General features: G+C 49.9%; 1 protein-coding gene across 5 annotated transcripts in view; it reads right to left on the bottom strand.

Moving 5' to 3' along the window:
* ZC3H7B (zinc finger CCCH-type containing 7B) overlaps positions 1-24,799 on the bottom strand; it is a 69,419-nt gene that overhangs the window by 8,800 nt on the left and 35,820 nt on the right. For all 5 annotated transcript variants that reach the window (XM_038404703.2, XM_038404713.2, XM_038404782.2 and 2 more), the window contains 6 exons: positions 24,658-24,758; positions 23,984-24,165; positions 19,361-19,446; positions 9,620-9,753; positions 3,558-3,663; positions 660-768 (listed from right to left, as the gene is read on the bottom strand). In XM_038404703.2, the coding sequence (XP_038260631.1) occupies positions 660-768; positions 3,558-3,663; positions 9,620-9,753; positions 19,361-19,446; positions 23,984-24,165; positions 24,658-24,758 (718 nt within the window). The remainder of the gene's footprint in view (positions 1-659; positions 769-3,557; positions 3,664-9,619; positions 9,754-19,360; positions 19,447-23,983; positions 24,166-24,657; positions 24,759-24,799) is intronic.

Here is a 24,799-nt window from a genome sequence, read left to right as displayed (position 1 = left end):
ACCCCCAAAAATGCATTTTTTTCACAAAATTAACATTAGGTAAAGCATTTTGGCCAGCTCTACAACTCAACTGGAGGGACAGTGAAGTGGCCAGGGTAGAAGGAGAAATTTTGGCCAAGACCACGGAGCATGGTGACCACTTACATTTCCAAGAACTATTAACAAGTGAGGACAAGCTTGTTTGTAAGGGGCACTGCCCAACTGCATCCTCATTCAGGACACAAAGTTCACACACCCGTGTACGATCTTTCACACAATCAGCAGGGAGTGCTACAGCCTAGGCGTGAGGGACATTAGCAGAACAAGGAGAGAAGCAAGGACAGGTGCAGAGGTCAGGAGTGAGGTGTATGGAGCCAGAGCTAGACTAGCAGAGGAAGAGTAGAGTTGTGGAGCACGCAGGCGAGAATGGAATAGCACCGGGTGCAGGACTTAGGTGCGCTGGCAGGAGGGTGATTGCGCAGCTGTGCGTGGCTGTCGTTTGAACAGCTCTAGCTCACACTCTGAGAGTCTCATTTTTCAGAGTAATTTCACCCTCCTGCTGGAAAGGCGGGGGTGCGCAACATCCTTTCCAGCTCTGGGATGCCAGGAAGAAGGGGCGTAACATATCCTGTGCTCTTCAGCATCCCTGTTCCTGCCCCCAGCTCACGCTCACCACTCACTTTTATTTTCTTTCATGAAGGTCCACATGTCTCTCTCCTCAGGGCTGTGGGCAAAGGAGCAGTTCCCAACATATTGGCACTTCCTGCCATTTTGTGCATGGATACACAGCTGTCAAGAGACAGAAAAGAAAACACAGCCCCCCCACCCAGACCCTTCTGGTTAGGGACGCAGAAGAGAAAGGGGCAGACCAACCAGGAGAGGCACTGAGCAGGTGATGCTGATCACTCGTACCTTTTCTCCCTGGGTCCCGTAAGACTCTGTATAAATGTACAGGAGGCTCAAGTTCAGTGACTTTCCTCGCACTACCTATCCACCAAGCCCATGGCTGGCCCGCTTACAGATAAGGTTACTCATGGAGCCAGGTGACGTGGTGGAAAGTAACTTATGCTAACCCAGCAGCAGCGTCGGAAGGGGACTCTCACCCATGTCCTCTCCAGCCTGATGGATGGAGGTCTTTAAGAGGTGGAGAGGCTTTCAGAGGGAAGTGGAGAGATGCCCAGGGTGAGTTTAGATTCAGAGCAAAAGTTCCCAATGACAAAACTCTACTAGGAACAGCAAAGCTTTCCCTGCGTACTTCCAGCCCACCCATTGCTAGTTACGCACTCTCTCCCTTTCCCCCTGTAAACAGTCCTGCCAAGGAGAGTCCGGAGGGCTCAGTGAATGGCGGGTGGCATATAGAGCCTTTCCTCTCCATTCATGGCTGTCCTTATGCACAGCCAAAGCAAGCAGCTGGTTGGGGCCCTGCCTCCTTCGCAAATCACCGGCTGACCTTATCTCCCACTTCAGCACCAGGAAACGGATCCCCTCCAGATCCCCCCCTCCAGATTCCAGCAACCGGGCTGGAATTACGGCTGGGTTTCCCCCCATTTCAGCAGCTTAGCCCCTGCAAACTGTCAAGCTAGCCCTGACTAAGCTGATGGCTGCAATACAGCCCAGATCAGCAGTGACCCCTAATTGTTACCCATTGGGAAGCTGCAACGTGGCCCCACGTGAAATGAGCAAGGCATGGTATGAAGAAGGGAAACTGCCTTTCGGAAGCACCTGACCACAGAGTTTTTTAACACTGCAGCCCCCCCGCCGAAGCGTCTACCTTGCAAAAATCACCCCCACAGTTAACACACTGACCCCCTTGTTGCAGCCTCAGCAGCAGGGCCAGGGACTGAAGGTGTCACTGGAGACATAACCATTCTCTCACCCGTTGGAAGTAAGAGAGAGAGCAGCAGGGCTAGGGTGGGAAGCTTGCACTCTTGCTGCCCATGCACTACCTATTGTGGGAACAAACCAATGGGTTCACTCCCCAGCAGCAGCCAACGTGGCTCCTTTTCCACAAACACTAACCACACATGTCCACCCACACAGGAAAGAGAGGAAAAGCCCCCCAGACACTCCAGTAACATCAGTGCCAGTGCCAGCGGCAGCGTTTGGGGCTGCAGGTCAATGATTCCCCAACAAGCTCAGGAAGAATTCAGAGCCACGCCCAAGGCTCTTGTCAGGTCCTTTTCTCAGGACACAGTTTACAGACTGACAAAACAAAAGCTGTTGCTCTAGAGCACATGTGCTGCCCCCCCAGGGATCCTTCCTTCTGCAGCTCTCCCATGGACGCACCCCCCCTTCCTCTTAAAGCCCTGCTGAACCATGTGACAGCCAGTCCTTAGCCCCCCTCCTCGCAGTGCCTGTCACAGGCTCTTTAATGGAGGCACGGTGGAGAAAACAAAGGGCTACTTCTTCTGCCAGACACCGGCTCCCATTTCCCATAGCGCTCATGCCTCCTTTTGCACTATGGGGAATCTTAAAAACAAACTAAACCAAGTCAGCTAAGCTGCGAGTCCACACCCTTCCCCTCTCTCCACCCCACAGCTGGGATCTCTCCTGGGTGACATCTCAGCAGCAATTTAGTCTAACCTATCGCCCCCTCCCAGCTCCAACACACACATGATTCTGGCTTTGGACCGAGAGGGGAAGAGACACAAAATCTGATTAGAAACAGACTGAAAAACCCAGGAGGACAGTTTCCCAGAAGTCAGCAGCCACTCCAGGAAGAAACTCCCACTCCCCCAGGCACTGCCTGCGACTGCCATGGCAGCACATGGAAATCTTTCATTACGAGGCAACGGAACACACTCAAGCAGCTGCGTGATCCGACTGACAGAGGTCGCAGATGCTTTATAGCGACCCTGGCTGTGAGCAGAAGGGGATCCGCAGCATTTTCACATGGGCTCCCCTCTGGCTCTAGATTAAGAGATGCCAGACACCTCTTAATTGAGGGGAGGGGAGCTCTCTGAGGCAGAAAGGAGAAGAGCGCTATGCCACCTCCCATCACATGCTGAGCTGGGATTGGGCTTCACAGCTTTTCACATAGCTCTGGGGGTTTAATTTAGGGTGTGAGGAGTTTTCTTGTTTTTAAACATATCAGTTTTCAAATCACCTTTCAAGAGATCTGTAAAAACTGGTGGAAGTGGCTGGATTGGAAGCCTAGTGTGCTCTGTTTACCAGCGGAACAGGAACAGCAAAAGCAGGGACAACATAAGCTTATCCCATGCCTACTGCCCCACCTGTGACCTGGCCTGGAAAGGCGTGACCTGAGGTGAAGGGCTAGATCCCATCCCTTGAGCCGGCCAGTTCTATAGGTGGTGATGGTGTTAAAAGCAGTGTCAAAAACCTTGTCGCAAGGGTCCTTTCATACCATGCCACAGAGCTGGCTGTCTGAGATGGAACTGATCTCTCTTGGCTTTCGGCTGGTCTTTGCTTTCCACCCGAGTCCACGTCTACCTACCCACCCAACCATTTACAAAGCACCCGCCCTCGGAGCATCGAAGCACTGACTCCATGCTTGGTGCATGCAGTGTTGCAATAGGAAGGGAGAGGATTCTGGAGCCACGAAGCGGTACAGGGCTTACATCATATTGCTGTGGGAAGCTGCGGATGGAAGGCAGCGGTCGGACGGATACCCACTTCCTCTTTGCTTTGGACATCACCAGCAGGACACGACGCTCCTTTGTCCAGCTAGGAAATGGGGAGAGGGGGAATTAAAACAAAAAAGGCAGGAGGGGAAGCAAAGGAGGTTTAAAATATCCCATCACCAAACCAGAACCGTCACTCAGCCTGCCCCTCGCAGGGGTGGTAGCTGGACTGGGATGTGTGTGCACGCGTGCGCATGTGCTACAGGTAACTACAGCAGACACACCAGAGGAACAGACTGTAGTTCTCCACGGTGAGCCAAAGGGACCCTTTCCTCCCCCCACAACCCACTCTTGTGAACTGCTGAACATCTGCAGTATTCCATCCCCAGGGGTGGCTGAACCAGTCCTGATCTATACAGTCTGTAAAAAAAACAAAAAAAAAAAACCCCAAAAACCCACTTCGGGACCCTTCAGGGTGAGAGATGCCGTAGAACATCTTTACACACAGACACTCCACTGTGAATGAGATCCTACAGTTAGGCAGATTACTCTTTCACAATGTCTTACAAAAGGATCAGAAGAGGATATTGTGGCAAAAAAAATCCAGGCGAATGCAGCACAGACAGAGAAATGACATCCCAGGAAGGGAAGGTGACAGTCCCTCTCTATGTAGCACTGAGGAGACCTCTCCTAGAACACCACATTCACAGACCAAGGCAGACAAATTGGATGCATTTCAGAGAAATAAACAAAAATGGTCAAAGTACTCATTTAAAAAGGATGTAAAGTACATACCATGGCTAAAATTACAACCAATAATGATAGGATTGCCACCTACAAACAGCTGACGTCTGGAAACAAGTTTGGAGATGAATTGTTTTGGGTGCTCCAGCTGAGTATAGCTAGGAGACATGGGATGAACTGAACAAAAGGGAAAATGGAGGCTCCTTCTACCCTCGCTTGTAAGCTCCTAGAGAGGGGACTGTGTCTTTTTTCTCTCTGCAAAGTGCCATGCCCAAAGAGGGCCTGCATACAAATGATAAATAATAGAATCTGACAGTAGAAAAAAACCCAGTTACCTACTTTTCCGTAACTGTCGTTCTCGGAGATGTTTTGCTCATGTCCATTCCATTCTAGGTGTGCGCATGCCCACGTGCACAGTTGTCAAAGATTTTTGCCTTAGCTGTATCCGTAGGGCTGGCTGTGGTGCCCCCTTGAGTGCTGCACTCATACGCCGGTATATTAGGTGCCACCAGCCCTATGCCCTCCCAGTTCCTTCTTGCCAACTACTATGACAGAGGGGCAGGAAGGCGGGTAACGGAATGGACACGAGCAACACATCTCGAAGAACAATAGTTACGAAAAGGTAGGCGACCATTTTTCCTTCGAGTGCTTGCTCATGTCAATTCCATTGTAGCTGTCTCACATGCAGTATCAATGGAGGTGGGCTTGGAGCTCACGGTCTTGCAGCACTGCTCTGCCAAAGCCAGCGTTGTCTCGAGCCTGCTGGGTAAGAGCGTACTGAGATGTGAACGTGTGGACATATGACCAGGTAGCGGCCCTACAGATCTCTTGGATTGGCACCTGTGCCAGGAAGGCTGCTGACAACACTTGCGTCCTAGTCCAGCGTGCCATCACGATTACTGGTGGAGGCACCTTTGCCAGTTCACAGCAGTGGTGGAAGCAGGCCGTGATCCAGGACAAAATGCTCCAAGCAGACACTGGGTGACCTTTCATTCGGTCTGCCACTGCAACAAACAACTGCACTGAGTTACGGAACGGCTTCGTTCCATTTATGTAGAAGGCCAGCACCCTCCTGATGTCCAGAATGTGTAGCCTGTGCTCCTTATCTGATGTACAAGGCTTTGGAAAGAAGACGGGTAAATATATGTCCTGGCCAATATGAAACTGGGAAACTACCTTGGGCAGAAACTACCTTGGATGCGGTCATAACTGGACTGTATCCTTGTAGAAGATGGTATAGGTGGTTCTGAAGTAAGCGCCCTGATCTCGGACACCCTGCGGGCCGACGTTATCGCAACCAGGAACGAAACCTTCCAGGAGAGGAGCAGGAAGCCAGAGATTCAAAGGGATGCTCCAGGCGCCTCAAAAGCATGAGATTCAGGTCCCAGGGAGGGATGGGATCCTGGACATGTGGGTAGACACACTCCAGACCTTTCAAAAACCATGCCATCATGGCGTGAGCGAAGATCGACCTGCCTTGGAATGGAGGATGGAAAGCCGAGATAGCAGCCAGGTGGAACTTGATTGATGACAGGGACAAACCTTGGAGTCTGAGGTGCAGCAGATAATCCAGGATCTCCTGCCGTGGGGCCTCCTCGGCTTAGATATGCCGTTTGGAGGCCAGCACATGAACCTTTTTCATTTGGCCAGGTAAGTCATTTTGGCGGAGGGTTTCCTGTTATTTAGCAAGACCTGCTAAACACAGGGGGAGCACACCCGTTCGTCCGTGCTTAGCAATGCGGTAGCCAAGTGGTCAAGTGCAGCGCTGTTAGGTTCGGGTGCAAAAGACTGCCGTAGATCTGGGACAGCAGATCTGGCCAGATGGACAGCAGCAGCAGGGTGGCTACCGAAAGGCTCAACAATGTGCCGAGCCAGTGCTGGTGAGGCCACGCAGGGGCTATTGGGATAATTCTTGCCCTGTCTTGCTTGATCTTCACAGGGACCCCGTGAATCAACGGCACTGGTGGAAAGGCATACATCAGCGCCCCCGACCACAGAACGAGAAAGGCGTCTGATAGGGAGCCCCTGTTCATCCCCCCGGATCAAACAGAACACATGACATTTTCTGTTCTGGAAGATTATGCTGACCGCCTCCAGATGGAGCGGACACTTGTGGTGAGATGAGAAAGTCTTGCTAAGGTGATCTGCTATGATGTTCCTGGTTCCAGGCTGGTGTGCGGTTATCATGCCGCACACAAAAAATCCCAAAGGCGGAGAGCTTCTTGACAAAGGGCCGAAGACCCGGTGCCACCCTGTCTATTGATGTAATACATTGCAGCAGTAATGTCCGTCAGGATCTGCACCAACCTGCCCTTCAGGAGGGTCAAGAAAATTGCAGAGTACAGCCCTGAGATACTCTGTCCAGCACCCAGCAATTCGAGGTGACCCGCGACCAATCAGTAGGGATGAAGATGATTGAGGAAAGAACAATGTGGATCCAGGGATTTGACTGGGGCATCGCTCTCGAGCACACCTTCAAAATGAGCATTTCTGGCCCCGGGATGCTTTGCCAGGCTGGGCTGCACAGGTGGCGATGACTAAAGCTCATGTCTCTATCCCTTCTCCTTGCAGACCCCTGGAGAGGCTGCCAAGGTCTTGGTAGTGGGGGCAGCCAGAACTGCTTCCGTGCAGATTGCGGCATATGCATGCCCAGTGAGCGAATGGTGTCCCAAATGTCCTTTAACCTGAGCAACCTTGCATCAGTCTGCTTTGAAAAGAGACCGTCCTCATCAAATGGGAGGTCCTGGATCGAGGTCTGCAGACTGCCGGCCTGTCGCAAGAGATGAAGCCAGGAGCTGCGCCTCATGACCACGGCCAAAGTGACCACTCTGCTGAGTCCGCCGCATCCCACGCTGTCTGGAGAGAGCCAACACAGTGCCTTCTCCAGCAGGGTGCAGAATTCCTGGGCCAACCCTAAGGGAGGGACTCCTTGAACTTATGGAGGAAGTCCCACAAGTTTAAACTGTACCTGCCAGAGAGGGCCTGTTGGTTCACCACATGGAATTGCAGGCTGGCTGTTGAATAAATTTTTCTCCCCAAAAAGGTCCAGTCTTTTGTTCTCTTTATTTCTGGGAGTTGAACTGGTGTGTCCCTGCTTGTCCTTTTTGTTGGCCGCAGAGAGACAACTAGCAAGCCCGGAAGTGGGTGGGTATAAAAAGGTACTTGAACCCTTTGGCCAGGATGCAGTACTTCTTTTAGGCCCTTTTGGAGTGGGAGGGATGGACGACGGGATTTACCAGAGAGTCTTGGCAATTTTCAGGACCCTGTCATACACTGGAAGTACAACACATGCTGGGGTAGAGGCTGAGAGGACATTGAACAAGGTGTCCACCTGCCTGGCCATCTCCTCCACTTCTAAGCCCAAGTTCTCAGTCACCCAACAAAGCAGGGCCTAGTGTTCTTCTAAAACTGTCCGGCGGGCTGGCCCTCGAGGGTCCCATGACAGCCTCATCCGGGGATGAGGACGACAACTGTACTGCTGAGGGAGGCTCCGGAGCATCATCCCCCCGTGGAGTGGATGCCGTCTCCTCTACCCCGACCTCTAAGAGGGTCTCATGCACCGAACCCGGTGCCACCGGCTGTTGCTCCAGGTGGCGGCAGATGAGCGGTGTGAAGGGGGCATTGTCATTACCAGCATATCCCATGCACTCCAATAAGGCCACTGCACTGGCCATGCTGCCAAGGCGGCACTGTAGATGTCAATACAGCACCAGGTGCCCAGTCGCACTGGTGGGGTCTTGGCAAGGGGCTGAACTGCCCTTCTGTGCTGGAGGAATCCCCTTCCGGTGACCACGGCAGGACCATCACTGCCTGTGTCTGCCTGCAGACTGTCGCCGCCGGAGACCAGTGCCTGGGAGGTGGGGGGGGGGGGGGAGAAAGAGATTGGTGCCGGCATAGAGGGGACCGGAATCGCGAATGGGGAGTGCTCCCACGGGGCAGGCAACCAAGATGTGTGTTGAGAGGACGACCGGCAGGAGGGTGAACAGTGCCGGTAGAATGGAGACGGGTGCCTCCCCTAGGTGATCCGCGTTGAGATGGTGGGGGACCGTGATCACAGTGCCGGTGACCAAGGGTGAGCCCCAGAGGATCTGGGCTGCGATGCTGGAGATCTGCGGTGCAGAGATGGAGAGCGCTGCCTTGTCTTGGGGGATTGGTGGAGCTCCACTACCCCCAGAGGGGTCTTAGTGGCTGGCTTGCCCTTGTAGTGAGTCTTTGCCACTTCCTGTGACACGGGAGGAGGCTTCTACTCTCTCAGTGCTGGGGGAGCTTGGGAAGGCGTCAATGTTGCCAGAAGTTTAGGTCCCCTAACCCTTCTGAGAGTCAGTGGTGGCTCCTTTAAGGAGCTAAGGGCCCTGAATGGGGAGGCGCATCCACATGGCTCTGGAGTGACCGGGTGGCCCAAACTGGGTCCTTTGCTTGATGCCCCGTGGCCCTTCTTGCCCGGTGCCGGGGAGCCGTGCTTCTTTGTTTTCTTTCTGGGCACCGACGATGGGGAGCGGTGCTGGAAGTGCGCTGTGGACTGAGGCTGAGATACTAGGTGAGTCTTGGTGGGACAGCTCGGAAACCGGACGAAGGGCAGCCTCCATGAGGAGAGCCCGCAAACAAATATCCCGCTCCAAGTCCTGGTTCAAATTTTTTTTTTTTTTTAAACAAATATGACACTTGTCCTCCACGTGATTCCAAGCACTTGAGGCAGCTGATATGGGGGTTACTTACAGGCACAGGCCTGTTACAGTCCTTGCAGGGCTTAAACCCTGGAAACCAGGGCGTGCCCCGCCTGGGGAAAAGTCCCCTCTGGGATTCTAACTTCTAACTACACCTAACAGCTACTTAACACTAACTACTATAAACAACTATTTACAAGGCCCTAAGGCTCGAAGTCAGAAGAAATGAAACTGCTAGCTCTTGCTATGCAAGGAAAGATGCTCCGACAAACCACCCCAGGCAGTAAAAAGTAACAGATGGCATAGTGCTGGCGGCATCTGACATACTGACGTATGAGCGCGCAGTCAAGAGGGCGCCACAGCCGACCCTACAGATACTGCTAAGGCAAACATGTCCAACGACTGTGCACTTGGGTGTGTGCACACCTAGAATGGAATCGACACGAGCAAGCACTCAAAAAATGCTTGCTAATGGTGATGTCTATTAAACTGTGGAAGAGTCTCTCTCCTCAAGGGAGTAGTCTGCCAGGATGAAAGCCCTCACAGATATTTCAAAGTAGCCTGTACAAAGCACTGGAGAATGAATACATGGCGGGGGGAAATCCTGCACGGAGGCTAGGGGGAGACAGAAGAGAGGGCAGGAACACTCACCAGTGGCGGGCTTTGGCATTACAATACTTGAGGTCCTTGTCTGGCTCCACCACCTGCCCATTCCTCCAGCATTGGCCACAAACAAATTTCATCTGGAGGTCAAAGCTGCTTGACGTCGGAGCCCGGGGGGAAGCCTGTGAAGGATCACATGAAGAAGCAGGATTCAGGCAAATGTCCTCAACACCTTGCCCCAATCATTACTGTGTACAGGCATGCGTATGTCCTGGGATAGATGCCTTTCCCCATAGGCACTTGTACACTACAGCAAAGAGCATACTATAAAAGCCAAGACAGAGGCAGACTGATCTCTCATTTGGCAGTACAAACCATTGGTCCATCAAGATACCAGATTAGATCAAACCACTGGTCAGTTTAGTCTGGTTTCCTTACCTCTTACCATATGATATAGGGCCATTGATCCCTCCTGTATGTAGCCTCTCTCTAACAATGGCTAAACCCAGGTCTTCAGAGGAAGACACAACCACCTCAAATTGCACATAACCAGACCACACACACCACTAGCGCTGACTGAGGGTTCAATCCGGGCCTAACTGGTGCAGCTGCAGACAAGAGGTAGGGATTCATTCGCAGGGAGGGTAGGGGGGCATCTGCACTGAACTTCCTGGGGATGCTGTCTATCTGGAGAAAGCAGTTTAAAAATCACAGTTTGGGCCCCTTAGGAGCTCTGATAGCAGAGGAGGCCCCCTGGGCTGCACTGAATCCACACGTCTCCTGGCCACACTACATCCAGCCACTGCCACCCACTTTTGGGTCACAGCTGGATGATGCAGGCCCCACCTTGTGCCTCTAAACTCCATTCTGGGCAGACTTTCCACCCCTGAGGTTCCTGTGCCCTGAGTTGCACAGCCAGACTCAACCCACCAGCCTATTAACCAACATGTGACCCGACGCCTGAGAATTCACAGCCTTTACATCATGATCCCTAGCTGAAAGTCACAAAATGTCCATAGTCCTCTCATATGCTGTCTAGGGAGGAAGGACAGTCATATGATTAAGATACACAATTTGCAACCAAGAGGCCTGAATTCTGTACCTGCCTCTTCCATGCACTTACAGCAGAGTTAGCAGAGTTACATTTTGAATTTGCACCACTAACTCGGGCACTTATATCTGCAACAACAGGGAACACATGATGTTTGAGTCTACAGCTCATTTCCCAGGGAAGAAGCAAATGCAGATGCAAGGAGCTGTGCTTAGCAGCCAACCGCCCGGGATGCAGCCAAGAATCCAGAGTCAAGTCGGAATTTCCAAAGGAGCGCCCCAGAGGCGAGTGGGCTGCAGAGCCCAGTAATTTTGGGCCAGTACACGTGACTGTCTGCCTGTGCCAGCTAACCAGCTTGCACCAGCTGTCCCACATTGACTTTCTTATGCTAGGCATTTACCAGAGAGCAAAATCTCCATGAGAGCAGGTTTTAGTCAGTTTGCTCAGCAGCAATGTAGATCCTAGGGACATTTGGGCCAATATCTGGCAGGTGGAAAGGTCCAATGGACAATGCAGAGCCCAACTGTACCTCAGTTATGGACCTACAGGACTCCAGTTAGCAGACTCAGTTCTTTTGATTGAGGCAGATCTGGTGGCATATTCATTTTCACCAGCCCTGCAAGGTCTGCTGTATTATCCTGCCATGTGGTGTATTTCAAACATAACCATGAGATGCAGGTTAGCTCTACCCGACAGGCCAGACTGACATGTCAGATCCAGAGCATGACAATGTTCAGGGACCTGAGAGGATTAGCTGAAAAGGTCCTAACAGTGTCTGGCTGCTGTTCCGAGAACTTCAGGCAGGAACTAACCAAAAGCTTTCTGATGTGAGTAGTGCAAAGACCGTGTATATTTACTTTGACAATCAGGGTCCAGACATCCCAAGAGGAGAACAGAAGGTTTAAACCCACAAAATGAGCAGTTAAATCAGCTGAATTATAGCATAATACAGTATGCAAAATATATCAAATAAGATCTTTCACAAAAGCTTGTCATGCTCTGAACTTGCTGGTCAGTATGAGATACGTACACAGAATGTGGTTATGAATCGATGTGTACAGAAAACTGCTCAGAAGCTGTACAACAACTCCAACTACATTTCACAGTAAGGCAGTGAGCAGTCAAGCAGGGAGGGGCACCACCCAAGCCAGGTGTTTTAACATGAAACCAGCTTTTTTTTTTTTTTTTTCAGCCCAGGAAAAGGCAATGATGGACCAATAGCGATAATGTGAAGGCAGAGAGACAGCCTGGCTACCAAGCCAAGAAGGAATTTCCCCACTCTGGCTAAGAAGGAGTCATCATGGACAGAGAGAAAATAAAAGGAAAAAAAAAACTTTTAAAAACAGGCTTGAGACTGAGGGCTTGTCTACACTTAAAAGGCAACAGTAGCATAGCTTTGCTGCCGTAGTGCTTCAGTGTAGACGCCACCTACACAGACAGGAGGGGTTCTCCTGTCGGCATAGGTATCCACCTCCCCGAGAGGTGGTAGCTAGGCTGACAGAAGAATTCTTTTGCCAACCTAGGGCTGTCTACATGGGGACTTAGGTCAGCTTAATTATGCCGTTCAGGGGCGTGGATGTTTCACACCCCTGAGCGACTTAGTTAAACCAACCTAATTTTCCAGTGTAGACCAGGCCTAAGGTTTTTTTAATCCAGAACTTGAGGGACAGTCTCTAGGCAGGAGGCTGTCCATGAATGCTGGATCCCTTCTATAGCTAGAGGGTATGTGGAGAAACTGTTTAGGGCAATAGGTAACTTGTATTTGAAAAGGGATTTTATCTAATACGGAAGAGTAAAGTCAGAGGTTGTGTCTATGTTTATTTACTATAACTTGTACAGGTTTTCACACCTTTACAATTTCATCTTTGAACCTGTGGTTTTTTAAACAAAAGAAAAAACTTTTGTTTATTTTTACCTCAAGCGGGTCTCTAATGTGCAAACTGGGTGGAGAGTGGGGGCCAAAGTGAACTGATAACTGGGAGCTGGTTTCATGCCTTTAGGTGTGAGGAACCAGATGGGAACAGTCCGAGCGTCTGGTACTTAAGAACTGCGGGAGAATGAATTTGGGACTGAAAGGGCTGGTAGGGGTCTCTCTGCAAGGAGCACCTAGGCTGTTGAAAGCCAGGGTGAGATCTTGTGCTTGTGGGCAGGCTGCTGGTGTCAGGGGATTGAATCATAGCTGCACAGCACAGGGACACAAGGTTACAGGGCAGGCAGTGACAAAACCCCTAACCAGGCGGGTGATCCCCAGAACGTCACACTGACCATGTGCAGTAAATCCAGCATGCATGCTCAGAGGGGACTGGGCGTAAAGAGTCAAAGCAGCTGCTGCTATACATAGCTGTATTTGTAAGGACATGCTACACGTCTTGCAGACTGGTAATAAAACAAATCACCGTGACATGGAAATTAGGGTCTCGAGAGGTTGCTACACATTAAGTCAGTCAAAGGGGCTTCAGATTATAACAGCGCCCATTGTTATGAAGCCAACACAGAACACTACAACAAAGTTAGCTACTAAACTGTAGCAACCAAATGAATCAAGACTTTGGCACGGTCGTTCTTAGCTTCATGTTCCAAATAAGGCACCAGACATTATAAAGGAGGCAAAAAAATTCTCCTTCCCACATTTTCCCTCAGTGCCTAGCTACCAACTCTGATGCTCACCTCAGATGTTGTTCAGCAGCTGGCCACTCTGATGTGGCACAGTAACTTCTGGAGTTGCAAAGACCTCCAGGAGCCAGGGTAAGTCTACTGCAGATTCCCCAAACCACATCCTCTCCCACCCACATCCAGCAGCGGTTTGCTTCTTCCCTGTAGCAGACTCTGATCAGAAACTTCTCTGACCAGCTCTGGGTGAATGGCCAGAGAGCCCCATGTCCTCTGGGACTGAGCTCCAGCACTAGCCTGCAGAGCAGACCTTTGGCATGTGGCACCTCCTGTGTGAACCTCCTCGTCTGCACAGCATTGCGGCCTTACACTGTGCTTCTCCAACCAGAGGCATCTAGCTGGTTTTGGGGCTCAATTAGCTGCTGTGACAGTTCAGGTTGCTCTTAACCCTATAGGAGATGCCTTGTTCCTGCTGTCTGAAGGACACCCTGAGAAGCTGACCTCAGAGCTGTTTAAGTTAATGGTGGGAGGATGGGCTAGTTTGCACAGTGCTCCTGGGAAGTTGCTTTTGCCATGCAGCTGAGTTGTGAAGCTGGGTGGATGTTATGCCAGATTAATCTGCTCAGGCTGGAGAAAAATAAAAGCAAAAACAAACTTCTCTCTGCTGAATGGGCTAGCCCGGCCCTGCAGTTTGCAGCAGCGAGTTGCTGACTCTCCTGAGCCTACGGTCCAAACACTCACTGTTGCCAGAGCTGTGGTGCGCTGCCAGGCACGCATGTGGCTTTAATTGACTGCAGGACAGTCTCTCTCTCTCTCTTTCTTTTTAAAAACAGAAACAATGCCGTGCATTGGAGTCAGGGTGGGGCACCGACCAGCTCCATGCTTGTGACAAGGGACCATGTGATAAGCAAGCACTTCCAGCTACACTGACAATGCATCCCATGTGTCCCACGACAAACTCAGTGACACAGGCCCTGCAGCTCTGTTATGTTGCAGACCACCACAAAACTCAGCACCTGGCTGTCATGCAGCTTTATGAAAACGTTAGCAAAGGGGCCTGGAAATTGTCAGCTCGGTCTTCAATCCCCACAGGTACTGATGTCCTCCAGATGCTGGCACTGCACATGTCACTGCTACAGGCCTTTAGCAATAAGGGGAACACGCATATTCCAGGTGTTATTTCCTACTCCCCAACCTTTGTCTTTGTTTGTACATTGTCCATTTTAGGACCTAATCCCTCTGCTAGGCCGAGGCACCTCAATTCCCAGTGATTCTGATGGGAGCTGAGGACGCTCAGGGTCTCACACGACTAGATTCTAGCTTTTCAGCTCTGCAGGGAGGGAACTGGCTCCTGTGGTCTCTACACTGCCAACAAAGTATTGTTGCTCTGCCACCCAGGCATGGCCCCTGCTTCCTGGGTGAGCCACTCAACTCCTCAGTATGTTGCAGATGGAAGCCAAGACCCCCTTGTGGCGGGAGGGATTAACAAGGCCTCTCCCGGTGGGGTTTGTATGCCAAGACCTTGACTGGAGGCATAAAGAGACATTGCTCCTACTTTTCTCACCTTGTCAGCTGCACCAGGCAAGTAAAGGAGAGAGAACTCTGTGTTCTAATGCAAAAGCAGCTTTAATCTGACCCAGGGCAGGGCTGGGCTCAGACAGTTACTCACCAGCTGGGCTCTGCTCCACAATGCAAACAGCCACCACCACCACCAAGATAGGGGGCACATGGTTAGGGCTAGGTCTGCCTGACACCACCCAGACCCTACGGCTCAGAAGGAGGCAAGTGTGCAGTGATGCCCTTTGCTTAAACACCCCTCTTCAGGGTCAGCGCTGCCTTGAAAGCCTGGAGGGGAGGAGTACGAGTACGACCAAGGGGACAGGCAATGCCTTCCATCTGCTCTGCCCCCCCAGCTTCCCCCGGGTTGGTTGGCTGGCATGACCAGTTTCACCAGCACCTGAGCTTGACTGTCCCTGGAGTTGTTTTTAAAAATGGGCTCCTCCACCCTAAAAGGTGTGTTTGAACCCGGCACCAGTATGACAGTTACTGCTCCCCGCGGGATCTGGCTTGCATTAGCGGGATGCCCTCCTTCCCTGCATAGGCAACACAGGGGCAAGGGGAAACACAGGGTCATGTGCCCCCCCCCCCGCGATTTCTCATGCCACCTCTCACCGGGATGCCTAGCAGCGAGGAGGCAGTGGCTCACCCTGGTGGTGGTGCTCACCATGTACCCATGCAGCGCGGGGAGGGAGGAAGCAGCAGGGTGGCTGTGGGCTGAGCTCCCCCGCGCACTACATGGGGCTGCTTCTCCTTCTCTGCTGCTAGAGTCCCAGCACTTCCCGCTGCCCGCTTTGCAGGCTGCCCGCTGAGGTAAGTCATGGGGGCATCTCTGAGATTGGGAAGAGGAGCTGTGACTTGGTGCCCAGCACCACGTAGCTCAGGTAGAGCCCCATCCAGCCCGAGAGCCCTGGGGTGAGTGAGGGGAGCAGGCGGTGGGGCAGGGAAGGAAAGAGTTGGAAAGTGGGGGCTGACCCTGCTGCTGCAATGCCACCCTAGCAGCAGCTTGCAGCTGCTGGGAGTGCATTGAAACAGCAGCAGCCTCCAATGTGTCTATTAAGAAGAAGGTTATTTGGGGGTGTCACATCCCCATTCCAACAAAAAGTGGCTGATAATTCTGCAGCTTCTTGTTAACTGAGATGAGCCAGCCCCAAGCACTGTCCCACCTTGGCGCCCTAAACCCATCCCGAACTGCGCATCCTAACTGCATTCAAGCTCTGCAAGGGGCTGGCCAGCCACAGGGCAGAGAGCATGAGGAGGAGGAAGTTGCTGGTGTATATTGTCTACATACAGATTAAGTTTTAGGGGATGGAGGCAGAGGCAACGTGAAGGGCGGTCACGTTGTGCGACCCCCACTAGCTGCACTCATGACTCACCTCTCATCTCCCCTCTACCCGCCCATCACAACAGGCACCATCCTCTTTGCTCCACCCCAGGCACACAGCAGGGGAGAAGGCAGCCCTCACTGTGACTGAGAATGCTGGAAGCGATGCCTCATGCTAGAGAGAATCAAATGAAGTAAAAATCTTAAATGAATCCACATCTTCCATAGAATCTCTATGGATAATAATTCCATGCTCTAATAAGAATATAATAGTAGGGATCCATTATCGACCACCTGACCAGGACAGTGATAGTGACGATGAAATGCTAAGAGAGATTAGAGAGGCTATCAAAATAAAGAACTCAATAATAGTAAGGGATTTCAATTATGCCCATATTGACTGGGTACATGTCACCTCAGGACGAAATGCAGACACAAAATTTCTCGATACTTTAAATGACTGTTTCTTGGAGCAGCTGATACAGGAACCCACAAGGGGAGAGGCAACTCTTGATTTACTCCCGAGTGAAGCGCAGGATCTGGTCCAAGAGGTAACTATAACAGGACTGCTTGGAAATAGTGACCATAATATAACAACATTTAACATTCCTGTGGTGGGAAGAACACCTCAACAGCCCAACACTGTGGCATTTAATTTCAGAAAGGGGAACTATGAAAAAAAATGAGGAGGTTAGTTAAACAGAAATTAAAAGGCACAGTGACTAGAGTGAAATCCCTGCAAGCTGCATGGACACTTTTTAAAGACACCATAATAGAGGCTCAACTTAAATGTATATCCCAAATTAAAAAAAAACCACAGTAAAGGAACTAAAAAAGAAAGAGAGCCATCGTGACTTAACAACCATGTAAAAGAAGCAATGAGAGATAAAAAGGCATCTCTTAAAAAGTGAAAGTCAAATACTAGCAAGGTAAATAGAAAGGAGCATAAACAAAGCCAAATTAAGTGTAAAAATGTAATAAGAAAAGCCAAAAAGGCGTTTGAAGAACAGCTAGCCAAAAATTCAAAGGTAATAAAGTGTTTTTAAGTACATCAGAAGCAGGAAGCCTGCTAAACAACCAGTGGGCCCCTGGACAATCGAGATTCAAAAGGAGCGCTTAAAGATGATAAAGTCATTGCGGAGAAACTAAATGAATTCTTTGCTTCAGTCTTCACGGCTGAGGATGCTAGGGAGATTCCCAAACCTGAGCTATCTTTTGTAGGTGACAAATTTGAGGAACTGTCACAGACTGAAGTGTCACTAGAGGTGGTGTTGGAATTAATTGAGAAACTTAACAGTAACAAGTCACGGGGACGAGATGGCATTCACTCAAGAGTTCTGAAAGCACTCAAATGTGAAATTGTGGAACTATTAACTATGGTTTGTAACCTGTCCTTTAAATTAACTACTGTACCCAATGACTGGAAGATAGCCAATGTAACACCAATATTTAAAAAGGGCTCTAGAGGTGATCCCGGCAACTACAGACCGTTAAGTCTAACGTCAGTACTGGGCAAATTAGTTGAAACAATAGTAAAGAATAAAATTGTCAGACACATTGAAGAACATAAATTGTTGGGCAAAAGTCAACATGGTTTCTGTAAAGGGAAATCATGTCTTACTAATCTATTAGAGTTCTCCAAAGGGGTCAAACAAACATGTGGACAAGGGGGATCCAGTGGATATAGTGTACTTAGATTTCCAGAAAGCCTTTGACGAGGTGCCTTACCAAAGGCTCTTATGTAAATTAAGTTGTCATGGGATAAGAGGGAAGATCCTTTCATGGCTTGAGAACTGGTTAAAAGATAGGGAACAAAGGGTAGGAATAAATGGTAAATTTTCAGAATGGAGAGGGGTAACTAGTGGTGTGCCCCAAGGGTCAGTCCTCAGACCAATTTTATTCAATGTATTCATAAATGATCTGGAGAAAGGGGTAAACAGTGAAGTGGCAAAGTTTGCAGATGTTACTAAACTGCTCAAGATAGTTAAGACCAAAGCAGACTCTGAAGAACTTCAAAAAGATCTCACAAAACTAAGTGACTGGGCAACAAAATGGCAAATAAAATTTAATGTGGATAAATGTAAAGTAATTCACATTGGAAAAAATAATCCCAACTATACATACAATATGATGGGGGCTAATTTAGCTACAACTAATCAGGAGAAAGATCTTGGAGTCATTGTAGATAGTTCTCTGAAGAGGTCCACGCAGTGTGCAGAGGCAGTCAAAAAAGCAAACAGGATGTTAGGAATCATTAAAAAAAGGGATAGAGAATAAGATGGAGAATATCTTATTGCCCTTATATAAATCCATGGTATGCCCACATCTTGAATACCGCGTACAGATGTGGTCCCATCATCTCAAAAAAGATATACTGGCATTAGAAAAAGGTTCAGAGAAGGGCAACTAAAATGATTAGGAGTTTGGAACAGATCCCATATGAGGAGAGATTAAAGAGGCTAGGACTTTTCAGCTTGGAAAAGAGGAGACTCGGAGGGAAATGACAGAGGTATATAAAATCATGAGTGGTGTGGAGAAAGTGAATAAAGAAAAGTTATTTACTTGTTCCCATAATATAAGAACTAGGGGCAACCAAATGAAATTAATGGGCAGCAGATTTAACACAAATAAAAGGAAGTTCTTCTTCACACAGCATACAGTCAACCTGTGGAACTCCTTGCCTGAGTAGGTTGTGAAGGCTAGGACTATAATAGGGTTTAAAAGAGAACTAGATAAATCCATGGAGGTTAAGTCCATTAATGGCTATTAGCCAGGATGGGTAAGGAATGGTGCCCCTAGCCTCTGTTGTCAGAGAGTGGAGATGGATGGCAGGAGAGAGAGATCACTAGATCATTACCTGTTAGGTTCACTCCCTTGGGGCACCTGGCATTGGCCACTGTTGGTAGACGGGATACTGGGCTGGATGGACCTTTGGTCTGACCCAGTATGGCCATTTTTATGTTCTCCATGGCTGTGCAGAGCGCCATTTGCACTGGGGTGTGGCAACAGCAGGGCTTCACCCTTCCCTGCAGAACCTCAGGTCCAGCCCAGGCTGCTGTCATGCGCTCACTCCCACCCTGCTCGCTGTAGCACACGGGAGGCAAAGGGGGCTCTGGCAGCGCCATATTCTCTCTCTGAGTGGTGGGGAGTGGCAGTGGGAGGGGAAGGCACAGAACTGGCTAGAACAGGCGTGAGTAACAGCTCCAAAAAACCACAAACCAGTCCCAGGGTCCCCATTGCTTCTTACCGTGCTGCTGGTGGCTTTGCTGGCATGCGCCTCCATCAGCTGCCAGTACTTTTTAGACTCCTGGACAATATCTTCATGGGTCATCCCTGAGAATGACAAAGCAGAGACACAACTGAGCATCCCCACACCAGTCTGCTGACCCAGGCACCCAAGCGTCAAAGGCACCAAGGGAGCGAGGGAAGGAGGGAGGGAGGGGAAAGGAGCCACACCACCACCACTGGTCCAAGACTCCACTTCTAGTAATGCTTCAGTTCATGCCTGCATCACATGGATCTTTAGTTTACAGGCTAAAAAGGTGCTGCAGTCACATCCCTGGAGACGCCAGCCTTTTACTTATCACCAGAACAGATTCACCGCAGGCCAAGAAAGTACAAATTTCCTCCACACTCTCTCTCTCGCCCATGTGAATCAACACCGCAGAGAGAGAGAATTCAATCTCCATGATTCAGTCAGTCTTTGGCCTTCTTGCTGAGACAGCCACTGGCTCCTTTGCTGGCAATTTTTAAAATGTGGACACTTGTCCTACAAAATCTTGACAAAAGATCCACCAAACAATTTCATGAGGAGCACTGACCAACCAGCAGAGGTCACATACATTACTACCAACCTGCGGCTGGGTTGGAGCTGGTGCCTTAAGGATGAAAGGCTGCATACAGTAGAATGTCAGTGTTAGGGACACCTCAGGAATGGAGGTTGTCCGTAACTCCAAACAAGATGTTACACCCCCACCCATGGCTGAAGTCTGTGAGGGCTTCTGACCCTCAGGCGCACCGGGGCTCAGGGCTTTAGATCGGGGGTGGGGGGAAAAGAGTGTGCCGAAGCTCGGGGCTCTAACCTCACGGGGTTTGTTGGGGCTTCTGTCCCGCAGCTCCTTTCCTGGCTTCAGGGGGCACTGGGGCATGGGGCTTTAGCAGCAAGGGGGCTGGTTTCAACCCCAGAGTTCCCTCTGTAGCTCAAGCTCTGATCCCTGGCGCCCCCACAAAATCAGGAGCAGAGCTATGGGGCTGAAGCCTCGAGCCCCAGTGCCCCCCAATCTAAAGCCCTGAGCCCTAGTGCTCCAGAGGGTCAGAAGCCCTGACCACCCCCTGCCGAGAGTCCTGAGCCCCCCCCATGCAACTGCAACCCCAACCTCCACCCCCCCCCCCACAAAGCCTAAAGCCCCAGGGCAGTAAATATACAGGCAGGGGGTGCGTGTGTCTGTCTCTCCACTGCTGCCTGATGACTTCCAGTTCCAGAGGGTGTCCGGAACTCTGGAATTTGTATCTGAGGTTCTGCTGTACATTCCCCGAGTCAACCAGTCTCTCACAGATCTTGAAAGTCTAAGCTAATTCCTGTCACCCAGATTCAGTCTGTCTGTTTATGGAAAGTCACCCAGTTTTGATTAGGGACTTAACAAATCCACTTTAAAACAAAACAAAAAACCAAAACCCAAATCACAGGCCGTACATTTTATTGGATACCAACTATGGCTCCTCCCATTAACAAGACATTCATATATTTGGTTGAAGATAAATGTCTAAAGTTTTTGTACTGATATAGCTATATTGGTTAGGGTATGATTGTTTACCAGTATAGCCCCTAGCGTGGATAGTTATATCAATCTAGAGATACCTTATACCAGCATAGCTTTTCCTGTACAGGAAGAGGAATAAGCACATTTATACCAGTAAAACTGTCTCCAGTCTAAGAGGGATGTGACACTTAATTGTAGTAGTGTAGGTAAAGCAATATAATTTGTGTGTGTAGACAAGCCACAAGGGCTGATCTACACAAACTGTCACTAAATAACTAAACCAGGTGCAATTCACACCTCATGGTACTTTGCTGCAAGTCTGTGTGTAGACACTCTTGTTTCAAAATAAATGTCCTATTTCAATTTTGATCTAGTGGGTAAGAAAAAGACTCTTAGGGAAACATTGCCTTGGTCACAACTTATCTCAGGAGTTAACTCCTTGATGGGTTCAAGGATCTGAACCAGAGCCTTTGCCAACACTACCAGCATGGAGACAACCAACCAGCATTAAGATTCTCAGAGCACCAAACAGTGAGAACTTGTTAATTTTCTAGCAGGCGTACAAGCATGTAGTCAGTGGAGCAGTATGTGGTGAGACATCTTTAACTAGCTGGGTTAATATCAAGTCTAATTATCTCGTTGCCGTGCAGTTTAGAGATGGCGTATGAAGGATGTTTAAGAAGTCTGACCAACTTCCAGCTCACTGAAACCAAAAACACCAGAGAGTTGCTTTAATAAAGCCCCACTGATACAGAAAGGCAGCAAAGCTGTATATATTACAGTCACTGAAAGCTGTTATGTTAGCTTTGCTATTATAGAGTATCCTGTGAATGCTCTCTCAGCTCTGAGAGCCTGTGTAGTCCAGAGGGTCGGAAGCCAGGAAACTCTATGCTTCTTATGACCTACTGCGTGGCACTGGACAAGTCAGAACATTCCGTGCCTCAGTTTCCCCATCTCTGAAATAATACCATCCGGCAGCTTCCCAGGCATGTTGGGGCATTCATTTGGTTAAAGTCTGTACAGTGTGTTGAGGAAATCCAAAGCACTAGATAAGCATTTTTATTATTCAAGCACACCCAGAAATGCCTCTGAAGTGGCAGCTGCCCTGTGTTTGGTGCTGAAATCAGTGTTTTGCTGGTTATGTCCTTGTTGATACAACATGGTGATCGCCCCCAGGAAAGACAGCATAAATGTCGTTCTGGGTCCACTACTCCCAGCCCTCATGCATTCTGCAATTCCAGAATGTAGGGTAAAACCAATCTCTTACCAGAAGATCCTAATCAAAAATCTTTTTAGTTTTAAAATTACATTTCTTGACCTTGTGGTTGTGTAAAACAACCTTCCAAGTGCAGACAGTGCTGTCCTCTTGAGTCTGCAGACAGCCTGAAACAATGGTTCTGAGAGGTGTGAACTGCCCAAGCATCTCAATGGGATAGGAATGCTGAAACCTAAAGCCAACTATTTACGTTTCGACATTGTCAGCTTTTTCACCCTCCTCTGTACCGTCCACCAGTATGGAGGGCAACTGCCTGAGGAGTCCAAAAAACCCCAAGTGTTGTTGGATGGTGGCAAAAGAATGTCAACTACCATCTTCTACTCACCAGAAGATTGCACCCATCTGGCTGTGGTGGCCCAGGCATGTGTCCCCTCCAGGCCTGACGAGTGCAATTCATCAGCCCTAGGACACAGCCTGAGAAAGCTCAAGCGGTTACAAAACGCAGCAGCCCATCTGCTTAGCAACACGGGTCACTGAACACATCACCTCCAGTACAGCCACCCTTGCACTGGCTCACCAGTGAACAGAGTCCAAGTCAAGCTCCCAGCCCTGCTGGTCAAAGGTCTCCATGGGATTGGCCCCAGGTGCCAAGAGAGCCCCTCTCCCTCCGTAACCATGAACTCCCATGGCAGCTACATTTCACTGGGACCATCAGCCACGGAGGGCAGGCTCTTGAATGAGCCGGAGACAAAACTTTCCCAGGGATTGCCCCTCCGTAACAGCACCCACTCCTGCAAAGAAACAGGAATGAGCATGGTTCGAGGCCCTTGTGAAACTAAATACAAAACCCATGTCCTCTCCTCACACACAGACACACTCACTCACACCCAGGCTGAGGAGGGAGATTATATTCATAATTTCTCTTTTTATGTACTCAGGAGGTACTTAAATACTACAGAACCCATCAGTACGACAGGCCACACAAGGACCCTGAGAGGCAGGCAGATATTTCTGTGCTTTCCTCTCCAGATGGGCACCAAATGGAACTGTCACAGGTTTAGCAGCTGCCTAAATGTCCTTTGCCTGCCTAAATATGCCTTCTAATTTCAGCCGAACTCCTCCAAGCACACTGCTGGGTTCTCCACGAACTGTTCCAAGGCAAGAAAAAGAGTCGGGCTTCATCCTGGGACAGGTCAGTGAAAATCTCTGCTCAGCATGCAGTGAGTCAGAGAATCAGACAAAGCACTTGGAGGGGAGAGAAAAATCAGACTGAAGAGATTTCCGTGCCATTATGTAAGTGACCTGAATTGAAGACTGCACTCTGAGAGGGGGCAAACGGCCTGTTGCCAACTACGTAGTTTCCATAACAGCCTCTTGGGAGTGGCTTTATCAAAGGTTTTTTGAAAGTTCAAAGAAATCTCACTGGTTACCACTATTTTGTGAACATGTTCAAAGAAGGAAAACATCAGAGGGGCCCAATTTCCTTTCACAGCAGCTGTGCTGGCTTGTCCCTGCCATATCCCAATCACCTAGCTGTTCTAGGACTCTGATTCTAACGACCATTTCCTCCAACACACGTGGTCCTGAGGTAAAGGCTCGCTGGGATAGAATTCCCAGGATTGCCCCTAGACAGACAAATCTGGCAATCGCACTGGAAGGGCTGACCTCCCAGTCAGAGCATTTCACGCCCCACTTCTATCTCCTACAATCCGAGAGAGGGAAGGGAATGCATGTATGTGAGAGAACGTAACATTTCCTGAACTCTGCCAGACTCCCCTGCAAGGCCCTCTCTCTGTCCCCAGTGGCATCGTACCTAGGCTGGAGTAGGCACGAGTACATGCTCTCTCCTCCTCTTCCCTCCCCACCCCAAAGCCGCACCCAGCGGCGCACTTACCCGAGTATTGCTGTAGCAGCCAGACCTTGAGCTCGATGAAGCTGTGAGCGAAGTGGCAGCTGTCCTCACGCAAGCAGCCGTAGCGCACCTCATGCCGGCACACATCAAACTGGAAGTGCTCCTGGAACTGGCGGATCTTAGAGTATTTCAGGGAGGTGGAACGCACAATATGAACCAAACACCTGCAGTGGAGAAATGGCCGAGCAAGAGAAACACAAGGGATCAACGGATTGACTCTTCACCCCTCCTCCCCCATTTCCTGAGCTGGCTGAGGCACGGATGGGTGTTAAAGCCAATCCTAGGAGTCACTAACAATATGATAGTGCAATGAGCAGCCATTTGCACAGGTGGATCCAAGTCCTGGGTCATGTCTTGTCCCCAACCCTGGAGCACTTCAGGCAGACACCTTGCACCACCTTGTTTAAAATATCTGACCTCTGAACCCCTGTGCGGCATAAGCCAGATCCAAGCTCACTGGAATCAAGCTACAGTCTTTCCACTGACATCAATGGGCTTTGATCCCTTGGCAGGTGTCAGACATGCAGGGCAACATATTGCACCTTGTGCTTTCATGTGCTGGTGATGAGAGGAAGAAATGGGCAAGTAACATGAGCTAGCTGGCTGGGCACTAGTGGGGTTACTCCGGCAGGCACTGCACGGGCCAGTTCACTCACTTGTTGTCATAGAAGCTGTGTTTGGCAGCAAGGTTGGAGCAGACAGCTGGAGAATCCTTGGTCCCTTTGCTGATTATCCGGGGTTTGCTGTCAAAGCAGATCTGAGAAGGGAAGAAGCAGCACACTAGGAAGTCTCAGAAAG

This window comes from Dermochelys coriacea, chromosome 1, assembly GCF_009764565.3.
Source record: "Dermochelys coriacea isolate rDerCor1 chromosome 1, rDerCor1.pri.v4, whole genome shotgun sequence".
In the NCBI taxonomy this organism is placed as follows: domain Eukaryota; kingdom Metazoa; phylum Chordata; order Testudines; family Dermochelyidae; genus Dermochelys; species Dermochelys coriacea.
The sequence above is the reverse complement of the archived record's forward strand: the minus strand, read 5'-3'. Positions and strand labels throughout refer to the sequence as shown.